General features: G+C 47.5%; 1 protein-coding gene across 3 annotated transcripts in view; it reads right to left on the bottom strand.

Moving 5' to 3' along the window:
- The window catches only part of Btbd11 (BTB domain containing 11), a 238809-nt gene that overhangs the window by 42001 nt on the left and 181156 nt on the right, over positions 1–15652 (bottom strand). For all 3 annotated transcript variants that reach the window (XM_041674693.1, XM_041674710.1, XM_041674702.1), the window contains exon 4: positions 11128–11280. In XM_041674693.1, coding sequence (XP_041530627.1) covers positions 11128–11280 — 153 coding nt within the window. The remainder of the gene's footprint in view (positions 1–11127; positions 11281–15652) is intronic.

The following is a 15652-nucleotide window of genomic DNA, read 5'->3' as shown; positions in this document are numbered from 1 at the left end:
AGCTAGCAACAAAATCCACTGTCATTACCTTTCCCAAAGATGGAAATTCTGGGTCTGTTCAAATATGCCTACAAAGATTTATCTCAAAAGCAAGGGCTGCAGACACCCAGGAGGGTGGAAGACGTCTTTCTATATGAATTTGTTGTCATATTATTTTGAGCAGGAAGTGATGGAGGAGCATTATAGATCTTCTGCTCTGGCACTATGGTTATTTTTTATAAAGAGCAGAAAATAAGGTTTACCTCTAGGGAAAGCGTGTGGCCTCCAACTAAGGAGCAAGTGCTAAACACGCCTCTTCTGCAGACACAGTTTGGCGTCCTCCAGAACCCTCCGTGGATTGTTTTAGGACTCAAATTTTCAGCTGGGCACATGGCTGCTCAGGTAAAGACTACATTTACCAGGCTCCCTTGCAGGTATGTGAGGCTCTAGCTAACCAATAGGAGGTGATGTGTGTCATTTCTGAGGCTTTCTCTGCTCTCCACTTCCTCCCTTCCCACGGGTTAGATGCAGTCCTGTTGGGTGGGGCTGTTTGAGGAAGACTCTATCCAGGGATTGGTGGAGTCTCAGCAGGGGAAGTGCTGGAGTATTGACCTCATGAGCTCTCTGACAGCTATGGACTGATTATCCCTGGTTTGTTACCTGATTTCAGAATCCCGTTTTATACAAGCCAAGGCCTTCTGCCTCTGTTGCAGTTAACAGCATAAATACTATTAATCCCCACCATAAATGCTTTTCAAATTTCAATCAACTCAGGGTGGTGCACAGGGTTTTTGAAGTAAAGGCAGGTGTTATGCTGGGCACTCGAGGTGCAAAGACAAAATCAGCAACCCCTCCAGGGGAGTCCAGAAAGAACTGTGTGCTCTATCACTGTTCTGTGGACTCAGGGGAAGTTCTAGATTTACGATCCCCAGTGCACTTAGAGGGGCACCAGCCTCTCAAATGCGTATAAAGGGCCAAGTAGTAAATATTTCAAGGTTTGTGGATCTCAGTTGTAGTTACTTAACGACTACTGTAACAGCCGTAACAGCTGGCCGTGGCTCTTTTCCCATACAATTTTATCTACAAAATTAGGGAACTGGAATTTGATGATGTCTGCTCTCTTTTAAAAATACTTTATTTAAAAAAAAATTAAAAATACGTATTTAAAAATAAAAACTTTTAAAATGTTTAAAAATTAATTAAAAGTATTTTATTTCTTTTTATTTTCTGGGTACGGGCATTTTGTTTGTATGTTTGTGCACCACGTGTGCGGTGCCACAGAGGACAGAAGAGGGCATTAGGGATTCAGGAACTGGGGCTACAGATGGCTGTGAGCAGCTCTGCAGGTGCTGGGAATTGAACCTGCGTCCTCTGGAAGCACAACCAGTACTCTTAACCACTGAGCCATCTCTCCAGCCATGGATGGCCTGCTCTGTGAAATTTACAAAAAAAAATTTAGGATGCGAAAAGCACTGAGAACGTTTTTCAGATTTACTTATTTTTATCTTATGTATATGTGTGCTTTGCTGACATATATATATATATATATATATATATAGCCATATATATGTGCGTGTGTGTGTGTGTGTGTTCCTGATGCCCACGGAGACCAGAGGAGGGCATCGGGTCCTCTGGACCTGGAGTTACAGGGAGCTGTGAGCTGCCATGTGAACTGGGAACTGACTACATTTTCTGAAAGAGAAGTATAGTCTTTTAGTGGTTGAGTCATCTCTCTAACCCCTCAGATTTTTTTTTAAAAATCTGTTTAATTTTCTTTAAGAGAGTGTTTCTCAACTTTCTTGAACCATTTCTTAAAAAATGGTTATTAACCAGGGGCTGGCCTTCTGCATGTGAAAAGGGCTGGCTATGTAGATAACTTTTGCTGCTAACTAATTATTTTAGGAACATACAACATAGATGAATATCGCAGTGACCTACCTGCTCATCATCCAATCAAATGAAAAGCAGAGCATGTCAGGACAAGCAAAGGCCCCCGGAACACCATGGATCCCGCCATCATTGCTCGCTTGCTGAGAAGACTCCCCCAGATCTTGCCTCTGTCTAGGATTTATTCCTTGTCTTACTCTCAGGATTTCCTAACACTACATAAGCTCTTTTACATAAAAGTTAGGATTCTGTATAAATCCTTCTTCAACTTGCTTTTTGTTGTTGTTGTTTTGTGCAATATTCATTAAGTAACTCATGCAATAACCACATAAATCTGGTTCATTTATTTCCATTGCTACTTGCCTTTTCATTAAATGAGCGTCCCACAATTTATCCATTTGCCTGGAGACAGACAGCTTGCTCTCTCTCTCTCTCTCTCTCTCTCGCTCTCTCTCTCTCTCTCTCTCGTTATAAGTACTGCATCTATGCGCATCCTTGTTTATGTCTCCTCATTTCCACATAGAAGCATTTTCCTAGCATATAGATGTAACAGCAGAATTATGTGTTTACAAGTTTACTTGAATGTAGATTTGGAGTCGCTTCCGGTGGTGTCTAAGAGTTCTCCTTACTCTATATCTTCATCCAAATCAGGTAGCATAATACCAGACTTTTAAAAGAATTGTGTGTGTGTGTGTGTGTGTGTGTGTGTGTGCATTGCAGCATTCAGGTAGAGGTCAGGGGGTGACTTTCACGGGCTGGCTCTACAACCTACCTCGTTGAGGCTGGGTCTTTTTTGTTTCTTCCATTCCCTCCAGACTAGCTGGGAGATGCTCCTGTCTCCGCTTTGTCCTATCTCTAAGTAGGAGTGCTGGGATTACAGTACTGCCACATCCCATATCCAGCGGTGACATGGGCTCTGGGGACTCAGGTTGTCAGGCCTGCAAAGTGGGTGTTTTTTTTTTTTCTTTTTTTGGCCAGGTGCTTTTCATTCATTTGTTTGTTTTTCATTAGAAAGATACGAAATGCATGCCCAACCATTGTTTCGAATTGTATCTCCAGGATTGCTAGTGAGGGTGTGCCGTTCCCATTTTTTTTTCTCTGCTACTTGGAGAACAGTACTATCTTTGTAAAGAGCTCTATACTTGACCAAAGCTGAGAACTTCTCCTAAGAGAAGTTGAGTCTGGTGGCTGAACTTTTTAACAAGAGCTATGGACTATTAGGAAAAAAGGAACTTTCCCATTTCCCATCACGCCTCTGATTGGAGTTGCCATTCCAGAAGAGGGATTCTAGGAGAGAGAGAGAGAGAGAGAGAGAGAGAGAGAGAGAGAGAGAGAGAGAGAGAGAGAGAGAGGCCTCAGGCAAGTTTCACAACCTGCTGGGGCTTGGGCTCCCTCTGGTATGAAGAACCAGACTACTCACAGAACTGGGGGAGAATGAACAGAGCATGAGAAATTATATCGTGACCAGGTCTTCCTACAAAGGCTATCGATGGCTTTCTTAGAAATCTAAGGCAAACTGGAGAGATGTGTCACTTAAAAAGGTGTTTGCCATGCAAACATGGCAACCTGAGTTTGGATCCTCAGCACCCATGGGCTGAGGGGTGAGTGCCTGTAATCCCACCACTGGAAGGTCAAGATTAGCGTGTTCCCAGAGCTTGCTTCCCAACCAGTCTAGGCAAATCAGTGAGCTCCAGGTTCAATGGGAGAATCTCTCAAAAAGCAAGAAGAATGATTGAGAAAGGATACCCATCAATGTCCACAAAGTACACACATGTGTGTTGTGCACCCCCTCACAGGTCCATACACGCAAATATAGATGACATGCACATACACTCGACATATGAAAGGGGGAGGGGGAGAGTGAGAGTCGGAGGGAGAGAGAAACGCAAAAATGATATGAGTTGTGGCTACTCTTATTTTCTTTGTTGGTTACATGCCTCAGTTTCCCCCACAGGTGAGAGTGTCCCTCTCATTTTTCATGACTAACAGAAAAGACACAGGAACTCACCCATGTAGGGTAGTTCACAGTCAGGCTGGTGATCTAATGAGTTGATGAGCAGACAGTGAACCTGGAGAACACAGCACCTGTGAGCAGGAACCCACAATTGCAGAGGGGACTGGCTCCCTACTGTGGCTGGAAGCCCCTCTGCCCTGGCTTATACTGAGTTTTCTGCAGGAAATCCTTATTACCTGACCTACCACCATGGAAGAGAAAGATCCTGTATAACCAATTCTGTCAACCAGAGTTTTGCTTGGGAGGTTTGCTGGCATGTGAGCAAATCTGTGGGGTATACAGAAATCTAAGAGAGTCAAGAGTGGGCCAAGAATTATTAAAAAATAAATACATTCCTGTTCCCCAAGACGACAAATCCCATATTGAAAACTAGATGTCCTCCAACTGCTAGCCTGGATGTGGAGTCCTAGTCTGGAAATGAGCCCCAAATGCCACTTAAGATGTGGTTCTCTTTCGTCGCTGTAAGCGCCAAATATGTCCAATGTGCTTTCAGGACACATCCCAAGTATTGGCAAACTGTCTGCCGCCTGCAGTCTGGCTTCCTCCCACACCAGGCTGCTCTAAAGTGCCACTGCAGGGGCCACTAATGGTTTCCCGACTGCCAGGCCCTGGTGGCCCTTTATAGCCAATGTCTCCTACGCTGGCTCCTTTTTGTAAGTCCTTGAAGTTCTCATCCACATGCATTCAGTACACATTTTGTTAGGGTCTCCCTGAACAAAGGCTTCTTTCATCAGAACCCCTCAGCTGATTATGTCTTCTTCCTTCTCTTTCTTCCCCTCCCTTTCTCCCTAACCCTCCTTCTCCCACTTCTCCTTGAGACAGGGTCTCATGCAGCCTTGGCCGGCCTTGAACTCAAGACGCAGCTGAGGACCCGAACTGATTCTTCTCTATCCATCTTCTGAGTACATGACCATAAGACTGTACCACCATGCTCAGTTTGAGTTCTTGCTGTCAGCTTCTCACCTGGAGCACTTTACTCCAGGGTTCAAGACCCCTGCCTGCCTCGGTTCATCCTCCATGCTGTCTCTAAATTATACATCTGATGTTTTCCCTGTTTTACCATTAGTGACAGCTCACAGTTCTTTGTCAGGGGAATAAAATTCCCTTCACTGGCAGAATTCTCTAAACCCCTTACTTCCTCTCTCCCCCCTTTTCAGACTGGTACATTCCTGTTTCCTCTTCAGGATACAGATCAAAGAGTCCCTGCAGGAAGATCACAGCAGCTCCCTGGCCTGGGTCTCTCCTGACTGGTCATCTTGGTTTGTGCTAATTATTACTGGATGTCTCCGTTCATCTTTTGCCCAGATGAGAGCCTAGTAGGACCGTCACGGGGTAGATGTTCTTTAGGTATTTGCTGAGTGTCAGTCTGTCTGGCTAGTTTGACATCCTGAGCAGCTTCTTTGACCTGTCCCTGACTGTGATACTGGAGGACAGATGAGCCCCAAAGGCAGTCCCCTAAGACCAGGGAGAAGGCAGCATTCTGTGTTCCAGAAGGCGCTAATGCATTGGCATCAGCACTTGGGAGGCAGTGGCTCAATTGGGTCACTAAGTCTGATGTCTTCTCTAGGAGGTGAAGCAGGGACTGGCCTGCCAACGCTGCACATCCGTGGCTGCCCAGCTATGAATCTGCAGGGAGATAGATGACAACTTCCTCCAGGCAGGGACAGACAAGGACACTCAGGAGGAGAGAGAGCAGACTGCCAAGGTGGAAGGAATCCGGGCCCCACCGAGAGAAGGCCCAGGTGCTTGATCTCTGCTGGTGACTTTTAAAGAAGAAAGTAGAGGGCCCGTGGCTGGGATTCAGGGATCTGTAAGGGCGTGACTGTGGGTGTACAGGTCCCAGATCCATGCTTTCTCCATGAGCCCCACACCCTAAGAGCTGAACCCCTTTAAAACTGGAGTTTCCTTGGAGTCTCCAGGCCACTTGTGAACACCTAATCCACATATCTCTCTCACATCAATTTACTTCTGCCTGATGCCCAGTTCTACTTTCTTGGTAGTGCTAAGATTGTGTCTGATATCACCTGGCTCAATTGCTTACTTCTGTTTAGTGGCTGCATCTTCCCACTGGTAGAAAATTTCTGATGATCCTGATTCCTGCAAGCCTGTAATAGCATCTGGTACCATTAAGATCCCACACTAGACCTTCTGTGTGTATGGATCCAAGGAGCTGGCCAGCCACAACTCAAAGATGTTCCTAAGAAACTCTACAGCATACAGATTTTCTACACAATACGGTTCGGAAAGTGTTTGCATATTGAAAAAATGCAAATCAGCTAGAGATGATTTAAAGTATATAGGAGATTTTTAACAGGCAGATGTAAACAATATGTCATTTTATAGAGGACTTGAGCATCCATAGGGTTTGGTATCTATGGGGGTCCTGAAACTCGCCCCCCCCCCCCCCGACGCTGAGAAAGAACTACTCCATATTTTTCTGAGGCCAAGGTTCTCAACCAATGGTCTTTGGTATGGGCTCTTCAGGCATGAGCACACACACCATCCATGAACCTGGACTTCAGCTGCACTTCAGGGCCAGCATTCTTGTGACACAACCTTCACTCTGGAGCCCAGTTTGGCCACCTCAAACAAATCATAAAACATGCCAGCCTTAGAAGAGTCTCTCGGGACTCTTAGAAGGTCTGAGAAAGGTTGAAAGCTACAGGTGTGAATCGTTAGCCTTAGCCCCAGGCCTCTGTCATGGTCAGCTGGCCCTGAAGCAGTGACCATTCTCATTTTTGCAAGGGATAGGGGTAGTGAGTTCCCCCAGGCCACCTGACAGATGCACCAGACCTAGATGAGAACACACCGTGGGGCTAGGCATGCCGGTGCTCTAGAAATACCACGGAAAAGCAAAGGTAAGCACGGAAATTATCAGGTCTCCCAAGTCCCAGTTGGACACTCGGCCCCTTCTATGTCTTGAGCTTTTCCACTTTCAAACAGCTCAGCCCTCTCCAAGAAGGATTAACTGTTCTTAAGAGGAGAGCACAGTACCCATGGCCCCCAGTCTTCTTGCTAGGTGCTGCTGAGAGGATCTGAGCATACCTGGCTGCCTTTGTTTTTGAATTCAGCCTTCACTCCAGAGCCGGAAACCTACCTCATTCCAAGAGGAGGAAAACAACAGCATTTATCTTTGTATTTTTGAAGGGTTTCAAAACCAATCATCAAGAAAGCATACAAACCCTGCCAAGACGCGTTAACCGTTCTTTCATTCCTCTCTGTAGCTCCCCCACTCCCTCACCTCCCAAAGAACTGGAGGAAACAAAAGCCTGGCTCTGCAGTTTAGGCGATCCGCTACTTCATTAAGGAAGAATAAACGGGCTCCCCTGAGCTCAGAGACTGTGGCCACATGGAATATCTGATCTCCGTGGCAAGGCTGACTGTAGCTGAGGGAGACACAGAAGATTTCTGGCAAGGTCACTCTGAAGATTCAGTGACAAATGGGTACCAGACCTCCTGGACCAGGCTGGTCCTTTCTGACTGGGTTCCATGTCATCTTTCTCCAGCCGGTAGGCAATTACATGTGCTAATGCCACGGACACTTCGGCACCAATGCCACGCTCCTGCATTTGTTAGAACACATGACCCTCACCCCTTCCCGCTTGTTCTGCTTTAAGACAGGGGAGCCCAGCTCTGACTCAGAACCAGAGGTCCCAAGTCCATCTGACAAGTTCTAAGTTGAATGTCTGGCAGGACAGATCAGCCCTCGTTCACAACGGCTGTGTGTCTTCAGGCGCATTCGGGAACCCCTCTGAGCCCCAGCTTTCTTCTCTGTAAAATGGGATGAGTGTGCTTTGCACAGTTGTTGGGGATGGCTACATACGCGCTGCAGAGATGATCAGCATAAGACACAGCGTAGGTCTCTGGTGTCTCTGCTGAATGTCAGAATGAAAACATTTTTCTCTGATCCTGCTACCTGCATGAGGGAGATGGTAATTCCTGCTTCACAGCATATTAAATGATGAAATGAGATTGGATTCTACAGAAAAACAGGGAATCTTTTTTTATGTACTGATTTTTTCCCCTAGTTTTTATAAGTTTCTAGCATTTTGTAAATTTTACTTTCTATCTGCCTGTCTATCTATATATGCTAAAGACGGAATCCAGAGCCTTGTTTAGGATAGGCAGGTGCTCACCAATGAGCCATGTGCCAGGACATTTCACATTTATTATTTGGGGAAATCAATGAAATCCTATGAAGTCATCCATCAGTACTCACAGGAGATTGAACCCAGGATCCCCTAAAAATAACAAAATTCAACCCGGGCGGTGGTGGTGCACACCTTTAATCCCAGCACTCAGGAGGCAGAGGCAGGCAGATCTCTGTGAGTTCGAGGTCAGCTTGGTCTACAATAGCTAGTTCTAGGACAGGCTCCAAAGCTACAGAGAAACCCTGTCTTGAAAAACCAAAACAAACAAACAAACAAACAAAACCAAAAAACCCCCAAAACCAAAAAAAAAATCCAGAGATGCTGATATCCCTTCTACAAAGCAGAACGATATTTGTATAGATCCTGCATATCATCTATATGTACATTAAGTTCTATGTGGATTATTTATAATACCTGTTATAATGTAGATGCTATATAAAAAGCAATTATGCTCTATTATTTAGGGGAGAGTGACAAAATTGTCTATACAGGTTTAGTATGAATTCTAATGTGGTGACAAACCAAAGAGATGCCAACATGGACTCTTAGTGTGATTTTCAGAATGACACACGTGGTCATCAGACCTCGCCTTGTGCTGGGTGAAGGGGACAGGGAAGAAGGGCTCCCTGGAGGCTCACATCCAGGCTCTGAAGTTCTGATAAATAACAGAGCCCCAGAAGAGGGTTCTAGCATCCTCTCATAGACTGGGCAAGGTCTAGGTTGGGAGGGGGGCAGGTGGAAATGATATAGCTGGACATAGCTGTCTTCTGACTTCATGGGTGATGTGCCCCAGGATCCCCTAGAGGGGATCATTGGCTACTCATGTCTTGTATATGAAATGACGCAGTCTTTACCCAAAACCTACATAAATCCTCACACATTGTTAGGGTTTCTGTTGCTGGGAAGAGACACCATAGCTGGCTGCAGAACTCCTGGGACTGAGCTCGTACTGCAAACGCTGATGCCTGTGGGTGCCTGTGTTTTCTGCTCAGCTCCCAAGTCTTTCACTTAATACCTGTGTGATACTGGGAATTACCCAGTCTCAGGCACGGTGATTTTCTCCTCTGTTTTTTAAGGCACTTGAATATGTTAAAGGCCACCCAAGATTACTAATCAGTACGGAGGGGTTCCCCTCAGTGTTTCAGGGGTTCTGGAGACTTGGGGACACGAGCTAGAGTGACTTCTTCTTTGTGAACACTGTAGCCATGTTTCACACTTATGACCTTGCCCTCTGTTTACACCCACCTGGGGAGGGGGCTGTCATTACTATTACTGTCTCCATGTTACTCTTGGGCAAATGAAGGTTCAAAGAAGTTAATTAACTAGTGGTGCAATTAATTAGCCATGGCAGAGGCATCTGGGCCCAAGCAACGGGACCCTGGGGCCCAGGTTTGTAACTTTTGAGCTATGGGAGTCTCCTGAGAGCATGACGAGCAAAGCCTGCTTTTTCAGTAAGAAACCAGGAAACACCTTACTTTTCTGGTCACCAATGCAGGCTAGAGCGTACGGCAACAAAGAGAGCGGGAGCATCAGGACATCACAATCTGGGGATGGTGAGCAGAAGTGGTGGGAATGAGTCTGGTAGCCAGAGGCTGGGCTTTTTTTGTCTAAAGCCTTCCCTGGTACTTCTGTGCCACAGTGGCTGCCTAGGCTACAGGAGTGGACGGTCATGTTAATCTCACTAGGTAGCTGAAGGGACTAAGAAAGCAGGTTGCTGGTACAAGTGTCCTGTTTCTGGCTATAGCCACCACATAGAACATGCTCACACAGTGTCTCCCTGGACATGCTGTTATTCTAGTGACATTGTATGAATCATGGGTCCCAAAGGCTCAGGTTTCTGACTAAAGAAACCTCAAGGCAGAAACACGCAGTGGCTTGAACTCAACCCACGGACTGCCAGGCTGCTGGAATTTACATCTTGATGGCTTACCAGGTCAGTTACCTCAGACATGCTGCCTGATCTATCAGTACCTCAGCTTCCTTATCTGCGAAGTGGGCATAACAGCCGCATGCTTCACAGGGCTTGGGGAGCACTGCCTGGGTACTAATCTATACCAAGCACTTAAAGTCGGGGCTCAGCATATGGTTAGCGTTGGACACACACTAGTGGTTTTGACTCTGATCAACCCTTTGTGTACTTGGGCTGAGAAGTCATTCTGCATCTTCATGAGGCAAGGTTTATATGACAGATCCGCAATAACCTTGTGGGCCCCTCCCTCCATTCCCATCAAATCCAGCTAGGGCAGAAATCCCTGCCGCTTGGGGTGGAGTACTCCCAAGGGAGGATAGTCTGACATCAGGAGGTGGGAGGAGATTTGAAAATGATATGGTCACCCAGAAAACATTTGAGGGAGTCGGGAAAGTGTTCCCGTGACATTTGTTTTTTTGGGCTGTTTGCATTTGGATCTGGGCAAGACTCATCTGAAGGAGCTGGCTGATGTATTTGCATTGTTTTTAGATAAAAACAAAAAACAAAAAAACCCACAAAAACCAAACAAGGACCCTGCAGGAGAGCCCTGGCCAGTTCATGAGTAATTCCCACCTTGCTGCAGGGGAGCCCTGGGGTATATATAAATCTGAAGCGGTCAAGGAGGCTCATGTCATCCTCAAGCTGGAGGGAAGACAGAGGGTGCGCTCCCAGACAGAGATTTTACTCTGCCAAGATTGGTCAGGAAAGTAAGGACGCCAATATTTCACAGAGGGGTATAGAGGAGGAAAAGAAGAGGAACACAAATGGAAGGGTTACCAACAGACTAGTCAGAAAGAACAAGACGCTCCGCATCCTGTAATCCACAGGGACCCAAGCAGATCCTTGGAGTTCAGCCGCCCCCCCCCCCCCCCCCCCCCGTTTGCCATTTCAACCAGCAGAGCGTCAACAGCAACAGTAACGGTGATACTCGGTGCCAGCAAGGGGGCGGGGGAGTGTAGTGCCTGTATGCCTTGGTGGCTGAGATCCACAAGCAAAGCTTGGGACTCTCCGCTTCTTCCTCCAAAGATAGCCCCAGGACCCATTCTCACAGTCCCCGCCCCCAGGGTCCCTGCGCCTCCCCGCCCCCCACGCCCGTCGCCTCCCACCCACTCTCCCCCTCCACCTACTTGAGCTGGCGCGGCTCGCAGTCCACGCCTGGCAACAGCAGCCGGGCCGCTTGGCGGACATCGTCGCTGTCCATAGAAAAGCTGCGGCGGTGGCCGGCATGCGCCACCGCCACTCGGATCCACTCCATCAGAGGGGGCAGCACGAGGAAGGGCCTGCGCAGGAGAAGGGAGGCGGGGATGTGTTAGGACCGCCAAGGAATCAAGGCTGCTCAGACCCAGCCCGACTCACGGAGACCCTTATCCCACCCCTATCCTGACTTCCACCCCCACACCCATCCGGTTTTCCTAGAGACCCTGCCTGGAAATTCCTGAGTGTGAGAGCCTTTGGAGACATCCTGACCCCACTGGTGACCCTGGGGCAGACTCTCTGGGCTTTGGTTTCCTCATCTGTGAAAGGGGGCTACGGAGGCCACCAAAGGATGCAGTGTTACTCGGCTGTGAGTGCTGTCCCTTCCAGAGACGTGCACGTGGAGACAGATGAGTCACTTCAAGCTCTAGCGCAGGGTCTGGGAGCCAGAGGAAGCCAATGGACACCTGGTATTACTTCACACTGCCAGCCCAATCCAAGGCACTCTCGGCCCTCTCCCTTCCCATCCCTGCCAGGCTTGTTGACTTCCTTCTCGCCTCAGTTCTGCGCTAGCACCGGGCTATGGAAAGGCACAGAGCATCTGCCAAAGCGGGATGGGAGCCAGGCACAGTTCACCTTCACAAGCAAGACTGCTGGGGCCCAGGAACAGCCAGCAAGGCTGGACTTGGGGACATTGCACACATCCCAGACACCGTGGGAGCCAATGGGTGCACTGTGTGCCATGGGGACCCAGTTGTGGCAAGCGTAGCTTTCTAAGTGGATTTGCGCCTGCCTTCCGTTTCATCCAGGGACTATATAGTCGATTTTCACATTTGTATCCTGGAGTGTGGGAAAATACTTGAGTCCCCCTCCAGAATTTAGTTGGGATAGTATGAGGCTGGGCCTTGGTAATTTTTAATGTGCACCCCAGCTCCCTGGATGGCTTGTTAAAATGCAGAGTGCTGGTCCCACCTGCAGCAGTCTTGATTTGCTGGATTAGAAGAGGAACCTAGGAAATGGCATTTTCAATCAGTTCCTGCTACCTAGGTGGCTGACCTAGGAATGTCACTCAAAGAACTGCTCTGAGTCACTGAAGGAGGGATTGAGAATGGCCTGGCTGGGGAGGGTACTAAGAAGCAGGCTCCTTGGCCTGTCCCCAGTCTGAGGCATGGGAGAGATGACCCAGCAGGCAAAGTCACTTGCTGCCAAACTTGATGACAAGAGCTTCATCCCGAGGACCCTCCCACATGGTGGAAGCAGAGGACCCAGTCCTGAAAGTTGTCCTCTGGCCTCTACATGACGCACACCGTGGCATTGTGCACCCTCATAAATAAATGCAATTAATTAAAAAAATAAACGTAAATTGAATAGGCACTTCCCAGGCTTCTCATTTTAAGTGGACCATACTTTGAGAATGGTATTATGTGGACCTACAGATTTCCTGCCTCTTGGCAAGGCATGGAGGCCACGGAAGCAAGAGTGCCTGGAGTGTCAGATTTAAGGAAGCAGGAACCTACAGCCACAGGAATGCAAAAAAGCGTTTACAAGGCATCTGCTCCCTCTCACAGTACTGACGTCGCGAGCTTCCCACAAGGCTTTGGTGCCAGATCCCAGTTTTCCTAGAGTCAGACTATTGACATGATGTTAAAAATTACGACTCAATCTTTTACTCTCATCTCGGTTAACCATGACCATGACATGTTCTAAATGTTTACTGATGTTAAGGAACCTTCCCGGCCCGGGATCCGAAGGTTTTCAGAACTAAGAGTCAGACCTAAGTTGTTTGTTTACACAGTCTCTCTGCGGCTATCCCATATGATCTCACCGTTCTCTCCTTCTGCTTCCCAGCATGCACTCTGTTACCCAGAATGCACCCGCTACTCCAGGGGCGCTGACCTGGTCTTGGGTCTTTGAAGGCATGTCATGTTCATTTTCTACCACGCAGCTCAGGCCTCTGTGCATAAGGTCCGCATCTCTTCAGAAGTCTGTATTCTATTTAACCTTTGCCACAGCTCAAGCCCGGCCCTCCCTAAACACTTGTCCTGATAATTGTGCCACACACACCACCGCCGTGTGGTTCCCACTTGGAAGGACTTTACTCCTTCTGCAGATGCCTCGTTAGCATGTTAATTCCATCCATGCAGAGACCTGAGCTGTTCAATTCACTGCTCTTACGTCTGCTGCAGGACAGTGCCTAGCAGGCTGGAAGCCCTCAGTGTCTGTTCATGAAACTGAACTCATGAAACATGAAGACTCACCAATTTCTTACTGACTGATACTAAGAAAATCAAGTTTCTGGTCCTGGGAGCCGGAGGTCAGACTCTCAGGGAATTTCTGTCTGCATCCGCCTACTACTTAACCTGTCTCTCTTATTCTCCCCATCTCTCCATCACCTAAACTGAATCAGGCACTCAATAAACACACCGGCTTGAAATCAAATTGGATTCCACTGTCTCCAGGGGAAGCGGGGTTTATTTCAGTCCCTGTGTCTCAGTCACTGCTGGAAACCAGTCCCAGGTGCTCAGAGAACTCCCCTAGGTGTTCTCAGGCTTCTCAGAGGTGAACCTCCTCCTGTCTTTTCTCACTGGTCCCCAAGCCTGGTCCCTCGTGGATGGAGTCTCCATTATAAAGCTATTCTGGTGCGGCTGCCTTTCACGCTGGAGGCTGGAGCATAGAGTGTGCCTGCTGAATACCAAAGAGGGGCCCTGCCACTTCTAAGTCGCTTCTCTACCAAGCCAGCCGACCAGCCCAGAATAAAAATTCTCAGGCCCAGAAGTTCAGCCCTCCTCTGGAATTTCCTATGTTCCTATTCTCTCCCGTCATCCGACACCAGCAGTTTATAAGCCCATGAATTCCGTGCCAGCAACTCATTTAAAAAACCTTATCTTGTCTGCTCAAAGGGGACAAAATCATATTATTTGAGATGCTTTCTTTGAAAGAGATAGTGATGGGAAGGAAATTTAGTGTTTCGAGTCAAGTGGTGTAGAGAATGCTCAGGAAAAATTATGGCCTCTCTCTCTCTCTCTCTCTCTCTCTCTCTCTCTCTCTCTGTGTGTGTGTGTGTGTGTGTGTGAGTGTATTTGTGTGTACATGTGGAAGACAAAGAAAACCACTGGTGGTGCTTCCCAGAGATCATCCACTCACCTTGTTTTTGTTGTTGTTGTTGTTGTTTTGTTTTGTTTTTTGAGGCAAAGTCTGTTATTGGGATCTGGGCCTCTTTCTGATCCAGGTAGGCTAGTATTACAAGCATGCACCATTATGCCTGGATCTTTGTTTATTTATTTATTTTCTTAAAATCCTGGGGCACTGAATTCAGGTGTCCATGCTTGTAAAGAAAATGCTTAACTCCAGCTATCACCCAGCCCTCTTCCTGCACATTTTAAAGAGGATCGTGATTCATTGGGGCCCCTTGTTTTATTTAAAGGCAGTCAGTTAAAACCAAGAGCCCGTGGAGGAAATGGTGACACCTTCAGAGGCTCCCGAGATTGATGCGGATGGGGTGGGACCAATAGAGCCGAGTTGGGTTTTGGACATCTGTATTCTCAGCCTGCTTTCCCGGCTGTTCTGGAACACAGCAAAGTCATGAACTAAGTAAGCATCCTGGATGAACAGGGGAGGGGATGGTTCACTCAAACAGTGCTGTGGCCTTCATTGTAGCTTCAGGCAATGTACGTGGAGTGGGGCAAAGACTCTGACAGGGAAGAGAAAGCCTAGATGGGCTTCTGCAGGCTCAAGTCAGCAGGTCAGCTCAGGAAAGTCATCAGGGCCAAGACGCACAGATGCAGCCCCTCCCTGAAACCACGAAGAGATCTGTTGACAGCGTGAAGGCCAGGGAATGAAAGGGACTGTGGTTGGTGATCCAGCAGCATCAAATTCCAGTTCTGGGTCTGTCATGAACTTACCCATGACTCTGGCTCTGGCTAATGCCATTTTAGCCCTTAGTATCATTTGGAAAGCGGGGTGGGTTCAGGTGAGATGGCTTAATTTGTGGGCTGGCAACCACCTCCGTGAATGGCCAGATAGAAAGTGTGTTAGGCTTCATGGGCCATATGGTCTCTGATGCAGCGAATTATCTCATTCTAATAACCTCTGCCCCCATAGTGAGACAGCATCTACAAAACCAAATGAATGCAGTTAGCTATTTCAATAAAACTTTATTGATATCTGGTCATTGTTGGCCAACACTGGTCTGTTTAGTTCTTTTTGATTCCAAAGGTCATTGATTCTATTGGAAGAGTGAGTTGCCTGGGAACTGAGAAAGGGTCAGATCTATGGTCAGGGGGAGAAGTAGAGAAGTCCATGAAGGTGTTAGTGACATAGACAGGATGCTTGAAAGATTGGAAGATGGGATTCTCCCATATAGAGTCACACTCTGGCATTATCACAGAGGGTCTGAGTTTGGATATCTGGTCTCCAGAATACTAAGGGTGTAATTCTGAGGGAGTTTTTGCATATGTA

Source organism: Microtus oregoni, unplaced genomic scaffold (assembly GCF_018167655.1).
Source record: "Microtus oregoni isolate MIOR12 unplaced genomic scaffold, Mior012 000001F_ref0000356, whole genome shotgun sequence".
Taxonomy (NCBI): domain Eukaryota; kingdom Metazoa; phylum Chordata; class Mammalia; order Rodentia; family Cricetidae; genus Microtus; species Microtus oregoni.
Note: the sequence above shows the minus strand (reverse complement) of the source record. Positions and strands in the feature narration are given on the sequence as shown.